The sequence below is a fragment of the Mixophyes fleayi genome, chromosome 4 (genome assembly GCF_038048845.1).
Source record: "Mixophyes fleayi isolate aMixFle1 chromosome 4, aMixFle1.hap1, whole genome shotgun sequence".
Classification (NCBI taxonomy): Eukaryota; Metazoa; Chordata; class Amphibia; order Anura; family Limnodynastidae; genus Mixophyes; species Mixophyes fleayi.
In genome coordinates this window covers 63,691,228-63,716,468 of record NC_134405.1, presented here as the reverse complement: position 1 = coordinate 63,716,468, position 25,241 = coordinate 63,691,228, and the positions used below count along the sequence as shown (strand labels likewise).

The 25,241-nt window shown below is 42.1% G+C and overlaps 1 protein-coding gene across 6 annotated transcripts in view; it reads right to left on the bottom strand.

Annotated features, from left to right (window-relative positions):
• Positions 1–3,787: 3,787 nt before the first annotated feature.
• Positions 3,788–25,241, bottom strand: part of LOC142151542 (uncharacterized) — a 36,022-nt gene continuing 14,568 nt past the window's right edge. For 2 of the 6 annotated variants that reach the window (XM_075207291.1, XM_075207293.1), the window contains exons 2-16: positions 18,191–19,281; positions 16,057–16,129; positions 12,740–13,127; positions 12,437–12,568; positions 11,664–11,744; positions 10,529–10,641; positions 10,341–10,399; positions 9,576–9,665; positions 8,944–8,987; positions 8,605–8,774; positions 7,363–7,433; positions 6,920–7,065; positions 6,681–6,825; positions 5,864–6,007; positions 3,788–5,751 (exon numbers count right to left, since the gene is read on the bottom strand). In XM_075207291.1, coding sequence (XP_075063392.1) covers positions 5,497–5,751; positions 5,864–6,007; positions 6,681–6,825; positions 6,920–7,065; positions 7,363–7,433; positions 8,605–8,774; positions 8,944–8,987; positions 9,576–9,665; positions 10,341–10,399; positions 10,529–10,641; positions 11,664–11,744; positions 12,437–12,568; positions 12,740–13,127; positions 16,057–16,129; positions 18,191–19,135 — 2,856 coding nt within the window. In that variant the 5' untranslated portion in view covers positions 19,136–19,281 and the 3' untranslated portion in view covers positions 3,788–5,496. Of the gene's footprint in view, positions 5,752–5,863; positions 6,008–6,680; positions 6,826–6,919; positions 7,066–7,362; positions 7,434–8,604; positions 8,775–8,943; positions 8,988–9,575; positions 9,666–10,340; positions 10,400–10,528; positions 10,642–11,663; positions 11,745–12,436; positions 12,569–12,739; positions 13,128–16,056; positions 16,130–18,190; positions 19,282–24,147; positions 24,475–25,241 lie in introns of those variants that run through there. The other 4 variants (XM_075207296.1, XM_075207295.1, XM_075207292.1 and 1 more) reach the window with 3 other exon arrangements.

The following is a 25,241-nucleotide window of genomic DNA, read 5'->3' as shown; positions in this document are numbered from 1 at the left end:
CAACTTACACAAGAACATTCATTTATATAAACTTTAAAATATATACAGACAAAACTGAATTCCAAGACCTAAATATATCCGCCAATACTAACAAATGAAAAGATGCACGCTTCAACTATCCTTGGCAGCCTTATAAATTAAAATACTGTGGCATTCAATTGACAACTGTACACTGCAAACTACCCTCCCTTGTTGGAATCTCTAAATATGGACCTGTCTAACTGAAATGAGCTACTCATCTCTTGGATTGGCTTGGTCACTGTGATTAAAATAAATGTCCCACTTATCCCCACCCAAAGAAAATCCCCCCTAAAATGTTTAAAAGTCTACAACGATGGGCTCGAAATTGATATGGTCAGTTAAAAAAAGAAAGAGAAAAGGTAGTTAATATAAAAGTTAACATGAAAATCCAAACAGGAAGGGAGATTGGGGGTCCTGATCTTTAAACCCCACCACCACCACACAATGTATTCTCTGGCACTCCCCACACTCAGTGAGAGTTTGAGGTGAAGTAGCTTAACAATGATCAACTTTTTATTGGTGACCACATTATTTTGGGTGATCCCCCCCCTCCCTCCAATACAAAATCCCCATATCCAAATCTGTGACTCTAGCTTACATTTAGCTATTTGTGCAAGTTATCAGACGAAACGCGTCAGCTTCACACATCAACTTAGATCTTACATACCAGCTATAACCCTTTCAAAAACCTATGCAGCAGTAAAGCAAGAAGAATCGTTACAATACAGCATGGTTTCTTACCCAAAGGATATTTTGGCGTGGACATCAGGATGCGGGTTACTACAGTGACCGGGAAACAACTCCTCTTCACCAGCAGACAAACAAGTGTTAGTCTGGGTACACACTACAGAAAATTTCTCCAGATGTGATATTAACGATTGTACCAACGACTGAAAGTCCCGATTAGCATGCCCATCAATGTGTACATACTATACACGTGTTATAAGATTTACCTTGAGATCTGTGCTCTTCATCTGTCATAACATGTGGCTGAAAAGATCATGGGGTATAATTACTAAACTGTGAATTTGAAAAAGTGGAGATGTTGCCCATAACAACCAATCAGATTCTAGTTCTCATTTATTTAGCACATTCTACAAAATGACAACTAGAATCTGGTTGCTATAGGCAACATCTCCACTTTTTCAAATCCGCAGTTTAGTAAATATACCCCCATGACTCTAAACTCAGTGGAGATCTGCCTACACTGCAACATCGTTTCATCGCTTTAATAGATTTTTAGTCTGTTTATAAAATCAAAATCAAATCAAACGATAAAATGTGCTTTGGAACGATAATTGTTCATTGTTGGATTGTACACACTAATGCGATATCAGCTTGAACGGTCGTGTGATTTGCACAATAATCCGGTGAAAAACCTGTAGTGTGTGCCCAGCCTTAGCTATTTCTAATAAACAGAACTTATCAACAGAGATTATTAGCGATAAGCAGGGTCTACATCTGACTATCTAAACAGCTATTTGCAGGACTCGTAACCTGAACATAACCACAAATAATTTAGGTGGGGATAAATGTTCCCTACGATAATTAACCGAGGACAGTTCCAAATGATACTGATTCTTTTTCCAACAACACTACAGCCTGAAACTCCTATTATCTGGATTACCTATTAATGTGATCTCATGTCTGATTATTTACAATTAATGCTGCTAGGATTAGTACAGAGTTTTAATTGGGTACATTGAATGTTGCTGTGAATATGCTAATTGGTTGTTTTAGCAATAAATGAGTGTGGCTTTCATATACCCAGAGAGTGTCTAATTCCTTTTGATTATAGACTCTGCCTTGATGAATGCAACTGGTTTCTAAAATGGACTCCTATGTTATATATACCTTGGGGTCTACTAGAAGAGATACACAAGTATTCTATTACTACTATTAGCCATACCACAGTGCAGTTGGTGTATATAGGTTTGTTTTTGTCAAGAGATAGCAATATTCCCTTTTAACAGCTGCAGTGGTAAGCTCTCTCTATATGTTTTTAAGTGCTGGAGATTGTTTTTTTAAAAAAATCTGTGAACAACCTAGCTTTTTCCTCAGGATTTTATCCACGCTGGACCTTTCAGATTGTGAAAATTCCTCTGATATTGCCCCACTATAATGCTTCCTAACCGTCACAGTGATACAAGCAGTCCCAGATCCAGCACACTACAATCACTAAACGTGCCCGCGCAGTGCTCCCGTTGCATGCATAAGTCATCTCCTAGAGGACTGCTTTTATCTATTTACAATCTGCTTACAGTTTAGAAGCTAAAGATCCCCCTGACATGAAATGGGAGAGGTGCAGAAATCCGAACAAAGGGTGAACATCAGAACTACTATTCCCCAACACAGTGGATTCCAAACTTTATCAGTTCAAGGCACCCTTAGGGTCTCCAAAAAATTTTCAAGGCACCCCTAAGCCAAAATAATTACCAAGTAGTCACCCGCCCTGCTTACCACTGGCCCTGGCCGAGGCACCCCTGTGAGATCGCTGAGGCACCCCAGAAAGCCTAGGCGGACAGTTTGGGAACCACTGCCCTAACAACTCGCTTTGTGTCCCTATTACACAAAAAGCCCTCAAGGATTTTTTTTTTTTTTTTGCTTACAAACTGGTCCCTTTTGGATGGACTGGCCCAAATTAAAACCCCTTTGGGGAGACGTGCCATCACTAATTAGCAGAATAACCAAAATCTCACTCCCAGATTCACTTTCTTTCCCCGTCCTTCCATGTGCCCTCCCAAATACATACAGCGCTAATACGGCATTTCCCAAATGCCAACAGATGCCAGATTGCCTTCTGCTGGAAGAATCCAAATTAATGTCTTCAATTGTCAATCAAATTTGGAAGGTTTACGAAATGGAACATATTACATGCATCATTCGTAGCTCACCAGGTAAGTTCTCTAAGGTTACTGCAGCTGGATCACTTACCTTCATTGAGTTAACGGCCCCCAGTAACTGAACCATTATTCATATAAGCTCAGATTAGTATATTTAATGTGTCACTGATAACTGTGGACACGTTTATGTGATAAGTATTCCCTTGATCTGTGCACTCCCCAGGGGCAAACGCAGGATTTGCAGAGGGGGGTTTCCACATCACGCCGCCAGTGGGTGTGACCAGCATGCATGGGGGCGTGGCTATAATATTAGACAGTGCTTGGCTGCTCTTCAACTCTTCCTATCCCCATAATATACATGGGCAATACTGCGATCACTACTGTTCGGTGCACGCAGCTCTCCCATTTCAAGCAGAGTCGTGTGAAGCGAGAGCAGGGTCCAGTCACCTCAATTATACAGTGGGTTTCCAGGCACTAGGAAACCCCCCCTTGGTTTGCCTATGCTTCCCTACCCTTATTCTTCTTTCTGTATCCTCACCGAATACATACACAATCTCCAATAAAAGTTTGTATAAAAAAACAAAACCATAAGCACAGTAAGATTGTTGTACAAATAAACCGTTATTACATGCAGTAACCCCTGTGGTACAGTCTTTTTCTTTCTTTTGTTTTTTAGTTGCAAAGTAATTATTTGTTCAAAGCTCAGGAAGCATTACCCAAAGACTTCACTCTATCTGACAGTGTAAACCTACAATTGCCCGTGAGATAAGAGCCTGTGTCAGAATTAGATCATGTTGCCGCAGTAAATGTTACAGAAACGGCTGTGCACTGTCACCAGTAACTAGTAATGCAACACACCAATTTACAACACATTGCCCAAGTGTCTCTCTCATACCCAGTACACACCACACAATTACACATCATTCATATTTAAATGGTTTTATTGGTTTTCCAGTGCAAAAAAATGCAGGTGGCATTGAGGCCATGCCCCAGTAAAGCCTCCATTTAGTACCTGACGGCTGTGGACCACGGCATTGGAACAGGTTTAGACATCACTTGACCGACTTTTTTCTCGAGCACAACAAGAATTGACTTTAAACACCCCCCCCCCTAATATATCCTTGAATGGTTTCTCTTTGAGAGCTGTAATATGTCAGAAATAACCAGCTTGTTGCCAGATTCCGAGTACAGAGGTGGAAGAGACAGCCTCAGCCAAAGTGTGTGGACAGCTATGGAAGCTGGGGATCATTACTCAACAATGACAGCGCAACCATATATAGCTAATAAAATAACTTTTGCAAAACGAAATACAACACCAAATATAACATTAAAACACTTGGAACATAGGAAGTTCTCCAGTGACTGACTGAAAAAAAGAAAAATAAACCTATGACTGTCAGCTCCTAAAGAGTCAGTTTACAGAATGAATGCCACAATAAATATAGCATTGGGCACGGCTTGGACCCAGCTTCAGCATGCTGTAACTCGTCTGCTTTTGTGGAACTACAAGTCTCAGCATGCCCGCTAGGCATGCTGGCCCATGTAGTTCTACAGCAGCCGGCAAGTCGCAGCTTGCCAAAGCAAACCCAAGCAAACACTGGTCTTTAGCAGCATCTGACACGCTATTCATAAGACAACTTTGTAGGCATAAAAATAACGAGAGCATATCTGTAAACATAAATTACAATACAAAAATAATTCTCATTACAGTAAATAGTACCAAATACACATTTTAACCAGCATGTTTACTGTAACCATACACATCATGTTTTAACGGGAAGGAACATGATGACTAAGTGGAATTAAACCGTTTCCCATTCTGACCATTGCACCAATGCTTAATGACTAACCTGAGTTACTTGTGACTAGCACTGGCCCCTCCCCCAACACACACTAAGATTGTGTTCTCATTACTTAAACTGCTCTTCACAGTACCACTGCTATCCAATGACCACTCAGTCTCAACCGTACAATAACCAGATTTTCTTGTACATGTTCCTGTCATGAGCAGGTAAAGACCACCACACAACATAAGGGTTCCTAGGTAATCTATGTGGTCTGTTCTCTAGTACTCTAATTTTTCGTCTTTGGGAACGGACTGAGAAATAAGAAATAAGATTGGCCATTGCAGCTTCATTGACAGGTGACATAACAGCCCCTAAATTCCTATTCACCAACACTCCATTGCAGCCTTTCAGCTCTTAGGCCAGATGGTGCAACAGTGCCAGCTAGTGGCACAGATTTAAAGTGCAGCCTGACAGAGCAAGAGAGAGAACTGGGTTCTTGGTATGAATAAAGGAGTTTTTAAATAACATGATCTAAGATACCAAAAGCAGGTAATTGAACATAATAATACTCTTCTAGGAAGCAATATTGTTTAATTAGCCAGGGAACATTTTTCCTTGGTCAATACAATCACTATTGGTTCAGAATCCCATAGGGTTTCTTTGTATTTATTAAAGGAATTTAGAACTCCTTTCGTACATAGATGGACCATGCACAACAGCATCTGAAAGTCTATCCCAGGTTTCCCCACAGCATCAGAAATAAGGCACATGGTGAGGTACCAGGAAAAGTGCTCAGGAGTTCCAGCATAAGGAGCACAAGTTCTATTGGGAATTAGCTTCTCTGGTCACACAAGGTTTTTATTGCGTTTAGGGATGATCCTGCGGTAAGTTCGACGTTCAGAGATGTTGCGTTTGACCTTTACGGCCACAGGGAAATTGTCAGGGTTGAGCGAAGGGCTTGAGTATGACCTCTTCAATCCACTGCTCTCATCCTTCCCACCATCAGGTTCTGTCAGGCGAGACTCAAAGGTATTAAGATCTTCGCAGCCTTTCTCCATCCGTAAGGCTAAAAGTTTCACATAAGTTTCGTACCTCAATTTCTGGAGGAGGGGAAACCAAAAGGGGAAAGTTAAGACAACCTGAACTCTGTAATATGACAAAACATCTTCCCCACCCACAGACTGTTGAACATGTACAAAGACCACTCCTCACCTCATAGCGTAAATACTCCTCACGCAGGTGATAGTCCTCCCAATCTCGTGTTTTACTTTTTGAGTCTGGAAGATTTCGCTGATGCTCTGTCAGGTCATCTGTAAACCTGTCCATCAAAGACTCATGGGACTGAAGCTGCTCCTCCTATAGGGATACCATGTAACATTAGGATAATAACAAATCTAATGTTCTAAATTGCATTTCCATCAGCCAAGTGGAACAGTGTATCTGCGGTGCACAACACGTGCAATAAGGAATTGCCCTTTTAGCAGCAATGTATTATCTTTAGAGATTTAAATGTACCGCATGTCACAGGGAAGCATGAGCCGGGCATCAGTGAGGCTTACGCTTGGACAAAAATACAGGAATGTGTGAAAATAGCAGCAAAACAATTGACATAAAAAAAATAAAATAACATGCAGCGGTCACATACTCAAAGGGCTGTATGATAATGCGGATTACAGAATATTGGATACACATTGTAACACAACATAAGAAGAATCAGTAGAATGATGTTAGACCAGATCCAGCTATGGGTTATTCAAATGGAAATTAAATCACCTCACCAAGCAGATGCCCAGACATTAAAGACCCTTGAAGTGCACCCATTATTTACACACAGTGAAGTCAGCCATTGTGTAGACTGTACCAAAATTCTTGTGCAATTTAAGAAAAGTCTTAAGGTTCCTTCATCCCAGTTTTTGCCTTGATTTAGGCACTGTCTTGTGTCAGCGTGAGGACAAAGCCGACTGACTTGTACCTGTGAAAGCTGAGGGCTGTACAAGCTGAAATCTGTACAATAGAACATAACACCTACCAGGTCCAGCTTGCACGGAGCTGAGGGGAGGATAGGCCTGTAAAATCGTTTCTGAGAGCCCACAGCAGCAGGGAAAGGTGGTGAAGAAAACATGGCAGCCACCAAGTTAATTCGGGAGATCCAAGAACTCATCTCCTCAGATGTCCTGAGGAATACAAAATGGCAGGGTTAATGCTCAGTGCCCTGACTCATACTCCCTGCATGTAACACACCCCGTTCTAAGTGTGGCTGATACTCACTGTGCCTGGAATAGAAAGACGCGCCAATCAGCAGTCTGCAGACGGAAAACGTGAGGCCTTTTGGTGTATTCTCGCGCCTTCTCAGCCAGAGCATGATGTACACTGATTACTTCCTCCGGGGACTGGAAGTCCGACCTGTACTCATCCTGCCCAGGTGACAATAGACAGACACAACACAATGTAACACACGACAATTCACACTGCAATTCTTATATGCTGGCTGTACATACAAAGACATAACGACTGCATGATTTTTAGTTTCTATCAATGTGAATTTACGATCTTAACTTAATATACATGTGCTCGATAGGGGCAAGTGCTACGGCAGCTCTGTATCAGAGGAGAGGATTATGGATAACGGGTCACCATCTACCTACTACAACTGCTGTCCTTAATATATCCAATAGTGAAAGCTCTGATTTGTTCTATGGACGTTATCATACCTTTAGGAAGAAGAGCACCATCCCCTTCAACGCGGTGTGGAATGACTTCCAGCTTCGCTTTCCCCACGGAGCTTCAGTAATGAAGGGGAAATATAAAACTAGATATGTCACAAGCAGCACTTACATGGAGACAGACAGTACAGTAGTATTATTATTTACCATGTTTTATGTTTATTATATGAGCATTTCTAGATTTGTCATCATATGCCTCCCAAGCCGCCATGAAACGTGTCCACAGACTCTATGCTTTATACCAGCATAGTTAAGGGCAGCCCGGTGGCTTAGTGGTTGGCACTTCTGCCTCACAACGCTAGGGTCATGAGTTCAATTCCTGATCATGGCCTTATCTGTGTGGAGTTTGTATGTTTTCCCGTGTTTGTGTGGGTTTCCTCCGGGTGCTCCGGTTTCCTTCCACACTCCAAAAACATACTAGTAGGTTAATTGGCTGCTATCAAAATTGACCCTAGTCTCTCTCTCTCTGTCTGTGTGTGTGTGTTAGGGAATTAGATTGTAAGCTCCAATAGGGCAGGGACTGATGTGAGCGAGTTCTCTGTACAGCGCTGCAGAATTAGTGGCGCTATATAAATAAATGGTGATGATGATGATGATGAATCTCTTTTTACAGTGAGACGAGTTCGGCTGCATCTTTATGTAAGTGGACAATATTACCCTCATAGTGCTCCTAATTAGATGCTGAAAGTTTATTTAGAGAACACTGCTCTGCCCAGAAAATCTTTCAGTGCTAACAATCTAAGAACCGTTTACCATTTCTAAAGCTGTTTGTTTATGTTTTGCCGGTAGATACATTGAGACATTAACTGAAAAGTTGTTTATTTTTATTTGTAAGTTTTATTCTAAGGTATTTGTGATAATTATTACTTATTAACTTGTGATACGCAGGAAGCCAATATTATTTTTTTCCCTTTTTTTTTAACAGCAACAGAGATTATTTATTGTTTTTGGCTTTTAGGTCTTTTACAACATTAGCGCCGTCCTCTGCTCCTATTCACTATGTATGTTTTTAAACTTGTTAGCACCATTATTTTTTTCACAGTACAGCAGTGTTGTGAAAACAGCAGCATTAATCGCTCAAACATTGCAGTTACTTATTATGTAGATATTTATTGGAGTAATTCTACTTTAAAGGCGAGCAAATTATTTCTATTAATGCATTAACTACACTATATATATATATTTATCTATATATCTAGATTATATATAATATTACACACACACACTCACTTTTCTTGCCATCAATGTACGCATGTACTTTACGGCACAGCATTCCTTGTTTGTAAACGGGAGCCTGCGGGTCAGGAGCAGGTATGTCCAAGAAGGAAGAGCTTTTCTTCCGAACAGACAGAAGACTCTCTGGCCTTGAGACCAGGACATTTGCCAGTTTCTCTTCACTCCTTGGTGTGAAAATAGTAAACTGTGCATTAGGAGGAGCGGGGAAGGAAAAAACAAAACACACACAAAATGGTCTTTGGGAGCAATTGGTAAAAAGGAAAATGGACTTTGCAGGTCAGTTTCTGGAGTGATGTGACCGGGAAGGAACACCAATAAACCAACACTACTTACATGGCCCACTCCAGCTTCTCAACACGGATTGAGTGGTGCAACGCCTACAAAGAGTAAAATGGAATGTTAGAGCGACATAGGACTGATACAACACAATACTAACAGGTGTAAACAATAAAATGGAACTTTGATGTTTTGTAGCATCACATTAAAGGCAAACCTCCTACTATTTTGTAAATACCCAAGAAACTGGCATTAACTAAAACAGTTCCATATGTCTAATAAAATATAGCTTGGCGTTGTCTCCTCTATAACTTCAATTAATCACGAGAGTAAAGGGGGGGTGTAGGCATTGGGATTGTTTTATTACATGTGGCCCTGTTTTTCCATTGGTCATAGTCCGTCTAGAAGTACACCTGCTGAAATACAAAAGGAAGGTGCAAAATGTGTCGCATTAATAGTATAAGATGAGACACAATTTTGCTAGCTCAGAGCTGGTGGAAAAAAAAAGTTTTTTTCTCATGCAGAATACGTGGCTTGGTGCACGTGGTCCATACTTTGCTAGGATCACCCTCACTCTGCCCATCACCCTCCTATGTTGGATTGCGCCTCAGCCGCTTTGTGGTTTATAACTGTAGCCCATTGTCTCCACTACTATCCTGAGCAATGTATTATAAGAAATGGTCACGTACCTTCAGAAGCTCCCGGGGAAAATTGGCGCCATCATTCATACCGTCCAGGTTAGTAATGAACTCCTGTGCAGTCATGCTCTTCCCGATATTCTGCAGGAAGAAGGTGCAACTTATTAAAACAAAATATAGGACAATGACAGTTAGAAGACAGTGCAAACCTTTGTAAAGTTCATCCAGTTTAAATTAATATTATATAGAAAATTCAAGAAGCATCTGGCAATGCGAAAATGCACATCTGGTATTGTGTCGGTATACATATGGGCGCATCTACAAAGTGCCTAGATTTTTCTGGGTTTTGTTATGTCTGAGACAGGATTGCTACCCCTACCTGTGCAAAATTGTGTCTAATCTCTACCTCCTGCAAACATAGGAGGTCACTGATGAAACGCACAGCAGCACTGTGCTGCAGCTAGCTGTCCCCCCAGCACACATAAAGGTGCATGCCTACTCTTTGCTCTCAGCAGAGGCCTTCACAAACTAACAGTGTGCCTATGTTTACTGAGAGGTGGAAAAAGAAAAAAAAAAAGTCAGGAAGAGACGCAAAGGCCACCAGCTCTGTGCTGCCGCAAAGTCCTTGTGGAGCGAAAATGTATCTCCCTTCACCTGTGTGTCTTATTCCAGCAATCTCACTCCACAAAATGAAGCCTCGTTTTTTCCACTGTTCGGCAAAAGTAAGCACACCTTGCGCTGCTAAAACTGCACTGGTTGTAGTAACTGGCAAATCTGGGTTGTACAAGGAGCTCTCAAACATAGGCAAAATGTTACCTGTCCGTGTAGGTCTGAATTAAGAAGCATGAGGGCGCAGGTAAGAGTGTGAACAGCATCTGAAACACATACAAAATTGTGGTTATCTGACGGTTTGCGTTCTCGTCTTGTGTTGTCCGATAAATGATCCATGGAAAAGACAGATGCCCAGCAAACATGAGCTGAACGGATATCTAATGATAACTCACCAGCGGAGCTGTAGTCCTTGGGGTTGCAGGTGTGGAAACGTTTGGAGAAATGGAACAGGACTCGCTCTCGTTCCTGAGTTTCCCCGGTCAGCACCAGCTCTTGCAATAGAGACCTGAAATATTACAGATTGCTATCATTAGGTCCTCAGTGTACAGCACACCTGTCGCCTCATACAGTGCAGGTAGTTATTTTGAAGGTGGAACCAAAACTAGTGAAACTACAGCATATAAATTCACTGAAACAGTAATAAAATGAGACTAAGTAATAGTAAGAGGGCCCTACGTGCAATAGGGGATTGTTACATCACACTAAGTGCTACATACCGAATATTGGGACCAGTCAGATTGCAAACGTAGAAAGTGCTTAGTGGGCTATATGATCCAGTAACAGCAATGTTGGTCAGTGGTCAGAGGGTTGTTTGAGTATAGAAAGAACACATGTAAATTTTCTACTGTGTAGAGGGTAGTAATAGGGTAACCTAGGGGGTCAAGTGGGTGGTTGAGGAATTTTGTAAGCTTGCCTGAAGAGGGTTGTCACTTTTTACACTATCCCCTACACTACAAGATATCAGCTTATATGTCAGGTCTCCTTTTCTATCAGGGAAAATGCATGTGCAAGGGAAGGGTGTCAGAATTGCCCTTTTCTTGCCATTTGTTCCCAGCATGCTTATCTTCAGTTATTTCTCAAGAAGCCATTAGTGCCAGTGGCTGTAGTATGCAAATAAGAGGAAGCAGAGCGATTCCACATTCCAGCACTCTAAGAAGTAATCTAGTTGTGCTTGCTGGATAGGACAACAATGATAAATACAAATGGTCCTTCCCTTTATTATGGTCATCATCTTTTATTTATAAGACGCCACAAAACATCCGTAATGCCGTACAGTATATAGCAATACTCTATAACACATCGCATAATACATGAAAAATGAAATAATACAAAGACCAGACTTCTACTATTTAACAAATTATACACAGGTAACTCTGTAAAGCAGATCAATTTATTTACGGGACAGGGAGTGAGAGTGATGGTAATGTCTAACATGAAGGGCTAAAGAAAACAGGACTAGGGAAGCCGTCCTAGAGGTGTAGCGGGTACTAATTTTAACACACAAATGATCCAGAGTCTTTAGATTACCTTAGAGCCACATCCAGGGTCTTCCCTGTGAAGTCAAAGAGAGCGAGGTATTCCTGGGCTACCATGGCACTGAAATCATTACTAAAAACAGCAGTAAAGACAGAAATCAGCAGCTGGACTACAGTTCAACAGAAGGCTCAGGAACGAGTTCAACAGAAAGCTCGTTACACAGCACATGATGAGCCCATGTCAAGCAGTAAACACAAAGGACAAAAAAAACATGGAGAAAAATGGTTTCAAGAGGAAGCACAATTCTACCACTAAACCGACATGTTTTCATAGGTTTATGGTCACTTAAACAGGAAGCTGAACTCATTTCTACAGAACATTTAGCAATCTCCAGTTATGTGCAACTTGTGACCTTCGTGGTATGCTGATTACAGTGCTCTCCTGTGACCATGATGTGATGACGTCTATACGGATTGTACATGTTCTGACCATTGTTCTACACTGATGGAAATAGACATTTCTTGTGCTCTTTTATTGGTGTCTTATGGTGTAAAATCAACAAAGGTAAAAAGCCACATAGAGGTATTTAATCACTGTCAGTGGACCCAGGAAGGGTCCAGCTTTGTGTTGTTTGGGGATTTCTAGGTGCCACTGACTAGGGAGAGAGCACCTATTGTATTCCTTTTATAAACACATCTTACTTTCTTTTTAATGAAAAAAAAGCCCAAGACATAATAACGTTCCCTCAAGAGATAAAGGTTGTTGTGAGAATGTAGAAAACTTCCATGAAGGAATTAGCACCGTCTCACTCGCTTAATACTCACTTTTTCTGTAGATATGCAGCAACCTGTGACTTCTTAAAGCCATCCAGATGGAAGAGCTTCACTGCCAAACACCGAGCTGCCTCCGCATCCTGAGAGATGGACACGGCTTCCACGTAGGTCACCTCTTCAGAGCTGTGCAGTGAAAATATGGGTCAGTAGCATTAAAGTGGTAGCTATGGGCTACATATAAAGAAGCATATTGTTAAGCTGCTGGTCGGCCACATCCAAGCAGTTTGAGAGCCTCGCTGGCAAACAAACCAAAAAAAAAAAAAAAGAGAGAGGATGACGGCACATTTAGCTTACCCAGAAGTCTCCAAATCTGTGGACACATCGTCTAGTTGATCGATTACAATAGTCGGAGGATCCTGTTTTGGTTTAGGTTCTAACTCCTCAGCTACGTCCTCCAATGGCAATCTTCTGCCCACATGCTCCTTGCCTTGGCATCCCTGGCACAGTAGATGAGTGCCTTCTTCATGGTTCTCCATTGGTATATTTAGGTCATGGCATGGTATGAGTATGCTTTCTTCATCTGGCTCTTCCTGCATTTGTGAAGTGGATGGATTGTCCAATGACGTCTGGGGAGGTGGACAGTTCTGCTGAGATTCCTCAACTTCTATTAACAATTGTGACCATAAACCAGGCTCTGAAAACAGTAAGCCTTCCTCTTCAATGGCTGTCTCCTGGCATGGAGCTATGATAAGATACAGAAGCGTCACATTACCAATTACCAACTCTAATACTTCTAAACCAAGACACCCACTAATTCCAGGAAAATTATAGTCCAGAGCCATCCAATCCTTCAAATCAAATCCTTCTCAGGCATGGACATACATTACACTGCAGAGGAGTGTTTAATAACCAGAGAGGAGCTGCAGAGGTTATATACTGATAATACATATGGACACACACTACCGTTCCTTTAGTAAGTTCCATGACAATTTAACTATTGATGTGGAAATCATTGGCATATCAATATATAAGTGTCTCCAAGCTTTCTCTCGATAGGAAAAAATGAGAGGATTGTTGATCTAGTCGAATAAATTAATCAATCTGTGTATAAGGGATATACGCACAACGTGACCTCTTAGGGCAATTCAGAACCCTTATGAAAACAGCAGCCCTACAGAAAAAGCTCTCTAGAGAAGTCTTCCACAGGACTAACACCAAGGACTAGAATATTGAGCAGTCTTTACAGAAAAAACTGTGGACAGGTTACTTTAAAAATATGATGTTCTTCTAGATATTGTACATTATACCTTATATACTTATTTAAATGATAACACTGTCTGTAAGCAATTCAGCATTTCCAGCACACTGGGAGCACAGGAGTCAGCAGTGCTAGATTTAGAGAAGATTTAGAGATCTAGCTGTAAGTTGAAAACCAAGCAAGGGAGATGGTGGCTTGGATTTGCTAAATTCATATGCAAGCTATAAAGAATGCAAAAACACAGTATACAAGAGAGCTGCATGTCACAAATTATTAATGGAACCCTTTGAACAGTGGGAACAAACCTTAGTCCAAGGTTATGTGAACTACTTTGACTCTAATTTCACTTTAAAGCTTAATGTGAAATTGTAGGGGCTAACCAGGATCCATGACACTTAAAGCTGTACAGACACAAAACACATCATCAAACAGCAAACTGAGCCGATTCAGGCATGGCTGGTGCCGTCATTAGTCACGGGTCCTGTCTTTAATTACTATAAATGGGAAAAAAAAACAAAAAAAAAAACATACCAAACAAACTTACTATTTAAAATTCACATGTGGATGAATCACACACATTCAAACATTTCTAGGTTTTAAAAATTCTTTCACAGGCCTCAATTACTCCCATAAACGTATAGACAAAGGTGTCAGAAATACACCAATTATTAAAGAGAACCGAGATGAAGCAAACCCTACATGATCCCCCACTGACAAACTATGGATCTGAGAGGAAGGACAATCAGATAATCTTCATCCTGTAATTAAAGTGCATTTTATTTCTGAAGTAACTGCAAGGTCAGGCATTGACATGTCACATCCTTTTACAAATCACTGAACCCTAGTCTAGATATTGCCAAAACCCAAAGCTCCTCCAAGGTCCACTATATGTATCAATAAAAAACAAATAGATGGTCGGGGCCAAAGAGTGCAAAGCGGTATTAGGACTTATTCAATAATACGTCCTAACTATTTTTCCCACTCCAAGAGGGCGGAATGCCCAGGAAACACATTAGCGATAAGAGGGAAAGTTTTCCAGGGTTGATACCTGGACACGGCCACATTATTGTACATCTTTGGTTCTAAGCTACTGGATGGAGATTTCACTTTCTATAGATTATTCTTCAGGATATACCATGGGACCCACTTAACAATGGAAGACAAACATCAAGTCCAGCTTGAAAGTGATGGTCCACTGGTTTTACTGACCTAAGTGTTGACATTGTCCTGAGCTGACAAATTGTGCTCATCGGAGAACTGATGTGTGTGGAAGACGTTATCTGTCTAGCAGTATATTCCGAGGACGGAGGAAACAGTCTATAGCGAAAATGTTTATAATTTATCAATTGAGCAACATTTTGCAGTCTATATTTATTATACTAACAAGAAAGTTACTTATATGTTATTACAAATGTTTTGTATAGAAATGGATAAGGTCTAATTGTACAATTTACATGGCCTAAGAATTACTTGTTCTGCTTTGGGCTGGAACTACATTTCTATATTTTTTTATAATATTTTATTAACAATTAAAGTCACAGCTATACATATAATTATTGATGGTGTTATATTAGTTTTATATGTATCCCTGGAATTTTGGGAAAGAATCCTTAACCACTGGCAGCTGATTTTGGATGACTATTTTACTGTAAAATCAAGTTTATAATTTTTCATTTTCTTAACTGTGAGCCATTTGCCCATTTTTTTTATTGATTTTAATTTTAAGCCGGAAATAACCTAAATCTGTTTTTTGGGGGTTTCTTGACTGTTGAGCACCACTAGCCTAAAGGATAAAATCTTATCAGTCATTTTATCTGTGTCCTACAACGGACAGTCACATGTCACTTGTTACTTCCTGCAAGTTAAGCTACGACTGGTGCGGTGATCAGCAGAAATGGTGCAGGCAGCGCTCTGTGGCTGCACTCACCACTTCCAAAACAAAAACATATCCTGTAAATGGGTGCAGCATAATGCAAAAACAGTGGCAGGTTACGGAGACAGAATGAGAGAAACAACAGAGTAGTAAAACAGCTGCAACGCCAACAATAAACCAGTTAAAATAAATAATAAGACTTTGTGCAAACTTTTACAGTAAAACAGCGGTCATTAGGAAACTCTTAGGGGCATATTCAATTCTTTATAAGTCCCGTGGCGTTAAAACTATTACAGTTAATACGGTAATTTGTAGCTGGATTTCAGGGAGCAGCGAGCTGAAATCCAGCTACAAATTACCGTATTAACTGTAATAGTTTTAACGCCACGGGACTTTCAGAGAATTGAATACGCCCCTTAGTGTTTATGTTAAAGATGAATTAAACAGTGTGGATGGTCATTTCCGTTTAGACCTAGTTATTCTGCAGTGTGAATAAGCACATTGGCATGGTGGTTTAGATCTAAGGAGATTCTCACTTACAGTCTTCAGGCACTGTAGGAGTAGAGTTGCATGCAGTCATACTGTTCCAGGGGTCTTCTGAGCAGAGGAAAGCCTGAAAGACGAGAGTTCTATCAGAATTTGCTAAACAACAATTCTTTGCTATAGGATACCTAAATGACCCCCCACCACCACACACAGTGTAGCACTGCAGTCTATGCTGAACTAAAGGGACACGAACATCAAAAGTGCGCTTAATTATGCCTACCAGGGAAAAATATCTTTGCTAAACAACAGTTATCCCCTTGTGCAAGCTATGAGCAAACTTAGGGGGTTGCGTCTGCCACCTTTTTGCCTCCTCCGTCATATATATGGACCTTATCCGCAACTGGCCATTCCCCCAAATATCCCTTGCCAAGCCCTCAAGCAATTGTATTGTGAGAGGACCATCATACCTCAATTAGGGCAAAAGAGAACTCCGGGGGGAGATAAAAGGATTATTAGGAAGAGAAAGCAAATAATGAAACTATACTACACAGTTAGCGCTGCCAGTAGAATTGCTTGCAACGTCAAAGAAACTGGGTCATGTTCTAGAACATGATTATTTTATACGGTTAGAATTGAAGAGTGATCTGTGCACACCCGTGGTTTCTATAACGGATGTCAGTATAGAGACAGGAGGCTGTTACAGTGCGGTGATCAGCACAAGAGTACGGACCATGTGACTCACGCGCTTCTCTCCTGCGCAGCTAATCCTGGTGTCTGCAGACACGGTGGGGAGTTGGCAAGGGAGAAATTACTTAGAACTAACCAATGACTTGTCTCCGTTACATAGTAACTGGGGTAAAGAAAATCCAGGATATAAAGCCCAGTGTGTACAACCTTTTCTAATGTACAGCTGTGCTGGTTCCACAATCCTTCCCGCCCATCTCTGCAATCGGACTTCTGCCCTGATCAGTTACCCTAATAAAGTCACTTACTACTTATAGCCTTAAAAGAGACATCCAAAACAATTTTAAAGTCGGCTAGTAAATCATATACAGGAATACTGTGCAAATCATAAAAACAATCGTTACGTCTGTGAACAAAGTATAATGCGTGATCAGTTCATTACCAAGCGGCAGGACATGCAGGAAAGCCACGAGGAGATGGAGGCATGGGTCCGCAGTGTGGTTGGGGATTAAGTCATTTACTCACATAGGATAACAGGTAGTTGCTCCCCCTTTTGGAGCAGATGGGGGGTCCGAATGGTTTGCGGAAGGTCAGAGGTGTATGTGGAGACATTGTGGAGGCGCTGAGGTCATTTTGAAGCCACCCCAATCTTAGAAGATTTTGAAGTTTAGAGGGCCATACATGTGGCCTTTAAAGTGCATGAGGATGCCCATCACTGATATAGACCTATGAATCTGTACATTCATGTCCTATATGGCAGTGTGTACAGTACATCATCTAAACGTTTTCAGAATTATGTTAAACTGCTCCCCAGCTCTACAAACCTATGAATCGTTAACTCTCCACAGCTAGGAAACTGGTGCCAGTGTGTGTTATACCTACAGAAAACATGAGTTGTGACACCTACAAGTTAAAGTGTCTTACATGTCACAGCCTACAGCACTGCTGGTACAATTTACTGAAATTCATCACTTGGGGGAAATCTTCCAAGGTGCGCTGATGGCTTTTGAATGAGTTGCTAAATGCAGGAATTGGACTGCCAATCAGCCGCTACTGTAATGTGTCAGGAGCTCCAACAGCCAATCAGAAAACAGTGACACCATACAGTCACAAACCACATCAGAGCACATTCTGATAGACAACAGGATGAACTGTTCCAAATGTTGTATGCATTTAATAAATCGCCTGTAATTACTTTTTCAATGAGCGAATACTAAGGAATTGCTGTGTAAAGGACAATGGTAAGGCATTTTATTACATACATCTCCCTTGGTGAACCAACCATTTTATAAACTTTACTGTTAGTGGGTGTAGCATTAAAGCGAGGTCTGTTTCCTCTATTAAATATAAAAAATACTCAACGATATACCAATGTAACTGCTTCCAGTTCACTCAGTACATTAGGCACAGTTTCTGTATGTGAAGGATCTGTGAATATATATGTTTATTCTATAAGTCTATAAAGATAAAGTCCACTATGTGTGTATAAAAGTGTGCCACGTACCTCCTGAGCATGCTGCCGACTGCTGTCAGCAATATGCCACTTCCTGGTCCTTGTGCTGGCAGACAATGCCCTCTTCTCCTCCCATTCATCCTCATATATCTGGAGCTCCTCCAGTGATTCTTCGCGTGTTATCTGATGCCAAACAGCTGTACTTGTACCTGAGACTTTGCTATCCCAAACATTCCGTGCTAATAGCAGCTGGTTACCCGGAGTCTCCGTCCTGTTACCAGTGCCGAGTTCTTCCTCAATGCCCAGTGCAGGAACGGACGGCTGTATACCGTGACTCACAGGGTGTGAAGCTTTTGCATTACTAAATAAAGGATTATTACAAAATAAGTGCTCATCTTGCACTTCTAAATATGAAATATCATCGTTCTCTTGGTCCTCTTCCAGCTCTTGATTTTTTTTCCCCTTTAAAACTTCAACCTCAACATTAGTTGGGCCTGTGTCAGAGTGGGGCTCTCTGGCTCGGAGGCGACAGATCTCGGAAATATCAATCTCGTCCTGGAGGTCCAGCACGCATAGTTGAACCTGAAGTAAGCTGGCCAAAATAACATCCTGAGCCGAGCTGTTCTTTGCCATGGGATTGACTTGGGTCCCAATATCGTTGGCTCCAGGTAACGATGACTGGTGGAGGTCAGGGAACATTTCCTTTTCAGCTCTGGAATAATCTTTATCTGCACAATAGTCCTCAACAATAGTACCTAAAATGAAACCATCTTCTTTGGTGTTTATTTGATCTTTGTGGTTATCCAACATGGACCTCCTGGTGTTGGGTGGAGCCGAAGCTAAACGGTCATGATCTAGTGATGGCAACAGATTAAGATGTGGAGCAGATGAGGAAGCCTCACGTTCCTGCCAAACCCTAGAAAACGTTCCTACATCAGGACTAACATAATAAATAGGTAAGAGGTCGTCATCCACCGAGAGCTGCTTCTTTTCCATTTCACCCCTTTCATTTGTGTTCGGGGTCTCTGGCTTGACAAATAAAAACAAATAATCCTAAAATCCTCCCCTGGCCAAGTTCATGGCTCTAAAGGTTCAGTAACTCCAGCGCTTCAGACAGAGACTCATCTTCATAAACATCTGCCCTGGGAAACACAGGAGAAAAAGCAAACAGAGGGGGAGAGTTAATGGTTAATCTTTGGATACCAAAGCACTCAACATTTCCAGTGCTTTAAGATTTCCAATGGCCTCATATAAATACAGATTGTATACACATCTCTGTTAGAATGCAAAAATAAGTAAAGATGTAAAACAATACAAGAGATTCATTTTCAAAGCAAAATACAACTGCCTACAGAATCCTTAAACATAAACACATACTTTAAGGAACAAGTAAAGCCACTATTTTAAATTCACATATTGCAAAAGCTGTGTAGTACTGAGCTGAATAACATACATGAAATAACTAGTATATTTATACTTAACTGTCCAGCATGCATAGTGGGAGGGGCTCCTCTAACTAAACAGGTAGACAGTGACTGACAGCTAGGTGGATCCGGCTAAATGATGGTTCATGAATATGTGACATTACAAATGGGGGGGTCAGAAAGTGACAAGGTCATTGCATTCCTGACAGATATATTTAAGTGTGAGTGTGTGTGAAAGATGTAGATAGATATATATATATATTTTTTTTTTATTATTTATTTTGTTTGATTTACTAATGTGCATATACCAAAGATACATATAAGACGTGTAACAGATGTACTATAGTAAACACTGTTACTAGCTTGTATCCCTGGGGATCTGTCACTTCTGCCTAGACTTGTTGCCACTGCTCCCGCCCTGGATTACTGATGCACTTGCTAAACTGGAAACCTATATCGTTGCAAATGTATTGTGTTGAGACGTACAGCCTTGAGGCCATGTTTGAGGGGAGTGACTACTGCCTGCACGGAAGGCATCGTATTTTGCAGAGAGGTTGCAGCAGTGTGCGAGTTATCAACACTTATTGCGCAACCAGATCAAATTCAGTGCTGAAGGGCCCTACAAGCAGCAAGTAGCAGTGAAGCAATGATTGGCACCATCACACAGTCCATCACATCACCCTGACGTGGTGCAACAACCAAAAGTGAAAAAAAAAGAAGAAAATGTGGGTGTAGATTTACAACCCTCACTATGTGCAGATCTGTTCACATTGTTTATTGTATGTATTGCTTTGTTATACCGCTCATCTTCTCTAGTAATCTGTTAATATACAAATGTCAGATGTTGTTACTTCTTGCTTCACTCACTGTAATTGGTTCCTAGTTGACTGAAGAGCTACATTCTCAGCTCACACAATGGCTGCCTCCACCGGAGGTCATGAACGAACTGCTGAGGCACGGTACGAAATCAGATCTGGTCCTGACGTGCTCCTTAGTTTGAGTAGGTGCACCTAGGTTTCCTTCAGAGCATATGGGTATAAGAAGCAAGATGGTGACATTTGAGGAGGCGCAGAATATTCCACAGGCTAGAAAGTAGGGGTGCAAGGAGTTCCTTACTAAGCATGGAGTAGGGATGCCTAGTTTTGCAGAGCAGGGAAGGAAATGACTGTTGCAATGGCACAGTGGGTAAAGTATACATTATTAGGGATGGTACTTGCTGTGTAAACAGGTGCACAGCCATTTCCACAACTCAATTTTGCACCAGGTCACACTTGGTGGTCCTCCCTATACTTTTAATGGACTTTCGCGCTTTGGTGGAGAAGAAGTTTCTAGGTCAACAAGGTGCATTTCTAAGTTCCAAAAAGTGTTTACCGACCATGGACAGTATGTGTGCACCTTGACGTTTGCTGAGGGAACATCCAGTGACATCAGTGCTAAGGCAAGGTGTTTTGTGATGCAAATCTAGGTGCAGAGGACCTTACACTTTAAGTGTATATATGGGTAGATGCTCTGCAAGAGGGTGTCCAGTGTCCTCTACAATGGTAAGGTTCTTTGCTTCCAACACACTACTAGTATCCTGCAACATGGCAGCCAAGATTGAACGATGCATCTAACACAATAACCATAAATGCAAATAAAAAATGCAGAATTCAAAACTAAAGAACTATTAGCTAGGGATAGCGGTGCTCCAGAGCTAAAAGCAGCTTCAAAACATAGAGCCGAATTGAAACGTTGACATAGCTAATTAACACGGACTGGATGATTTCAAACATGATACATATGTACAAAAAATAGACAAACTTAAAAAACAAAAACGAAGAAAAACACCCCATCATAATTAAAAAACATAATGAAAACAGCCTTGAGCCGGGGCAGGGCTAATGGAGCCAGATCTAGGAATCCTGGCGCATGGCCAACTCAAATGACTGATCAACATTTACATACTACACAGCTCAAGTACCAGCAAATTTTAAGCAGTCCAAGAGATCATCATCACCATTTATTTATATAGCGCCACTGATTCCGCAACGAGAGAGAGAGCGAGAGAGCGAGAGAGCGCACGGACCTAGGGTAAATTTTGATAGCAGCCAATTAACCTACCAGTATGTTTTTGGAGTGTGGGAGGAAACTGGAGCCCAAGGAGGAAACCCACGCAAACACTGGGAGAACATACAAACCCACACACAGATAATGCCATGGGCGGGAATTGAACTTGTGACCCCAGCGCTGTGAGGCAGAAGTGCTAACCACTAAGCCACCGTGCTGCCCTAGAGATAATAAATTGCTCAAAAGCTGTTGCCCCTGCTCACCAATGTGTGCCTCCACAAGACCCCTGCTCACCTACAAGTGCCTCCACAAGACCCTTGCTCACCTACGTGTGCCTCCGCAAGACCCTTGCTCACCTACGTGTGCCTCCGCAAGACCCTTGCTCACCTACGTGTGCCTCCGCAAGACCCTTGCTCACCTACGTGTGCCTCCGCAAGACCCCTGCTCACCTACGTGTGCCTCCGCAAGACCACTGCTCACCTACGTGTGCCTCCGCAAGACCACTGCTCACCTACGTGTGCCTCCGCAAGACCACTGCTCACCTACGTGTGCCTCCGCAAGACCACTGCTCACCTACGTGTGCCTCCCCAAGACCACTGCTCACCTACGTGTGCCTCCCCAAGACCCCTGCTCACCTACGTGTGCCTCCGCAAGACCCCTGCTCACCTACGTGTGCCTCCGCAAGACACCTGCTCACCTACGTGTGCCTCCGCAAGACACCTGCTCACCTACGTGTGCCTCCGCAAGACACCTGCTCACCTACGTGTGCCTCCGCAAGACACCTGCTCACCTACGTGTGCCTCCGCAAGACACCTGCTCACCTACGCGTGCCTCCGCAAGACCCCTGCTCACCTACGTGTGCCTCCGCAAGACCCCTGCTCACCTACGTGTGCCTCCACAAGACCCTTGCTCACCTACGTGTGCCTCCGCAAGACCCCTGCTCACCTACGTGTGCCTCCGCAAGACCCCTGCTCACCTACGTGTGCCTCCGCAAGACCCCTGCTCACCTACGTGTGCCTCCGCAAGACCCCTGCTCACCTACGTGTGCCTCCGCAAGACCACTGCTCACCTACGTGTGCCTCCACAAGACCCCTGCTCACCTACGTGTGCCTCCGCAAGACCACTGCACACCATGTTCCCTGGAAATGAGGAGGTCGCCCAGAACTCTGAGGTTAGTGAGAGAGGGCAGGAAGGAGGGTGGAGCTCTCACCAGGTAGGGTTTGCTTTGCCTTCTCCGAGCAGGGCCTTTGTTCTCATGTTATATTTCTGTTATCAAGGTGTTAGATGTATCTACCTACTATGTATTAATTAAAAATACACTGATGCTTAACAGGATACAAATATTAATTGGTAGGTGAGAAACGGGACCTGAACAAACAAATATGCGGCTTTAACATTTGTCTGTCAGGTGAAGTTATAAAAGGTTTTTAAATGCTGCTTTCATCTATGCAAAGGTGCAAAACATCTTCAAAATTCAGAGCTGCCCCACCCTGTCTACTCTATGCAGACTAACAGGAAAACCTCAGCATATCTTATGTTATAAATACCGACATCAATTACACATGCAAATCTGCACTGCCAGAGCACAGGTGTGTACCAATATACACTGATGCACACTATCTTTCTACAGCAATCAAACACGGCAGCTAGTTACCATTCATGAAAGGAGGTTTCCACAAGCTCATGGAGAGGCCGGTGCAACACGCTGGGAACTGTAGTTCAACAAAAGTTGCACAACTTCAGGCTGACTGTATTTTACTTAGAGAAAATTGAGTGAAAATAAAAGGTTTCATGTACATATATGTTTCATTTATAGTACTGTATACTGTAATTCCCTGACGGTAGGCGTGTGTACATGAAATGACTGTAATAATGTCACAGTCATTTTGAAGGTACTTTCAGGGTGATTTATAGCAGAGATGTGTCAGGGTTGGGAACAGTTTGACTGTCAGTACTTTCTACTTGTGGTTCTAATATTCTACTTGTAGTTCTTATTGTGGTTTTACATAAACCCAGAGTAAATCAGGACAACTACATGACAAGATAAGACAACGTTTAATATCTTGCGAATGACGCTTCTGAATAACTAGTTTATGAATATACAAAAAAAACAAAACACAAGAGATATTATTCTCGCCTCCAAAACCAGCAACGTGATACAAGTTGACGGCAGCTCTAAAGACTGTATAAAAACGAGATTAAAATAAGCAGTTCCCACATATCTATTTCGGTAAGGAGAAAGAACCAATACACCTGCAGGATAGGAGAGCCTATGGGTATATTTACTAAACTGCGGGTTTGAAAAAGTGGAGATGTTGCCTATAGCAACCAATCAGATTCTAGCTGTCATTTTGTAGAAAGCAATAGATGATAACTAGAATCTGATTGGTTGCTATAGGCAACACCTCCACTTTTTGAAATCCGCAGTTTAGTAAATCTAGCCCTACGAGTAGTATACAGTCACTGCCATGAACCATATAATATAAAGGTGACAGGAAGCATTATAGCGTGCCAGTTGTATACAGATATAGAACTTACCACAGGAAAGGACATTGGTCCCAGGAAAGTGGTCGTCACACGCACACGATGGGGACACACGCACACTCCTACAGTGACTGCTGGGTCTGTCACACACTTCCTGCCTACAAGCAACTTACAGCAAGTGCAGACAGCGTGGGAGGAAAAGACCAACACTCTTACTCTCGTCCCCACACCAGCTGCAGCAGGGTTCCTCCTGCGGTCTTCATGTGTAATATCTACAGCACTGGCAGCAATGTTATCTGGTGTAAAAAGAACTCTGCCATCTTGTTAGAGCCAGTAAAAAGTGACTACAGTCTGTGTGACAGTATCTGCCAATTAGAGGACCTGCAGCATGGAACAGAAGTATAGAGGATCAGATCTCTGGTTATTAGACTGACAGGAAATCAGATCACCTCAAGAGGAAACGCATCACAAGTCAATGCACATGATTCTGCCAGGTACAGGAAGTCTATGTAGTCACACAAAGTGCACAGTGCGACTGACATGACATTTCCACATTCCGCACAGCACTGCCTCTCTGCCTGCCAAAACACTGAAACTGCTGGAGTGAATCATGGCTGCCAAGGTTATTAAACCACAATGTGCCAAACAAGTTTCCTAACAGTAAGACTAAATCCACCAGCTGTTTGGTTAGCAATACGTCAGGGTATGTAATCCTGGGCAGTGTGTTACCCTGTGCCATGTTCTCCAGGCCAGCGCTTGTCAAACTAGTTGTCTATGATCGCCATGAAAGAACACCAACTGTACTAGGTTTTACAGATGCCAGACCGCTTGTTGCTGCTATTACCAATACCATAAGCTGCAACACAAATTCATCATCATCATCAATTTATATAGCGCCAGCAAATTCCGTAGCGCTTTACAATTGGGAACACACATTAATAAAACAATACTGGGTAATACATACAGACAGAGAGGTAAGAGAACTTTGCTCGCAAGCTTACAATCTATGGGACAATGGGAGTTTGTAACACAAGGGCATGTGCTACATCATATTGCACATTTGTCCAGCTAGACTGCAAAGGCAAAAAATACTGAGTGGGCTGTGTGATCAGTCACACAGCAATGTTGGTCAGAGGGTTGTTGTCTTG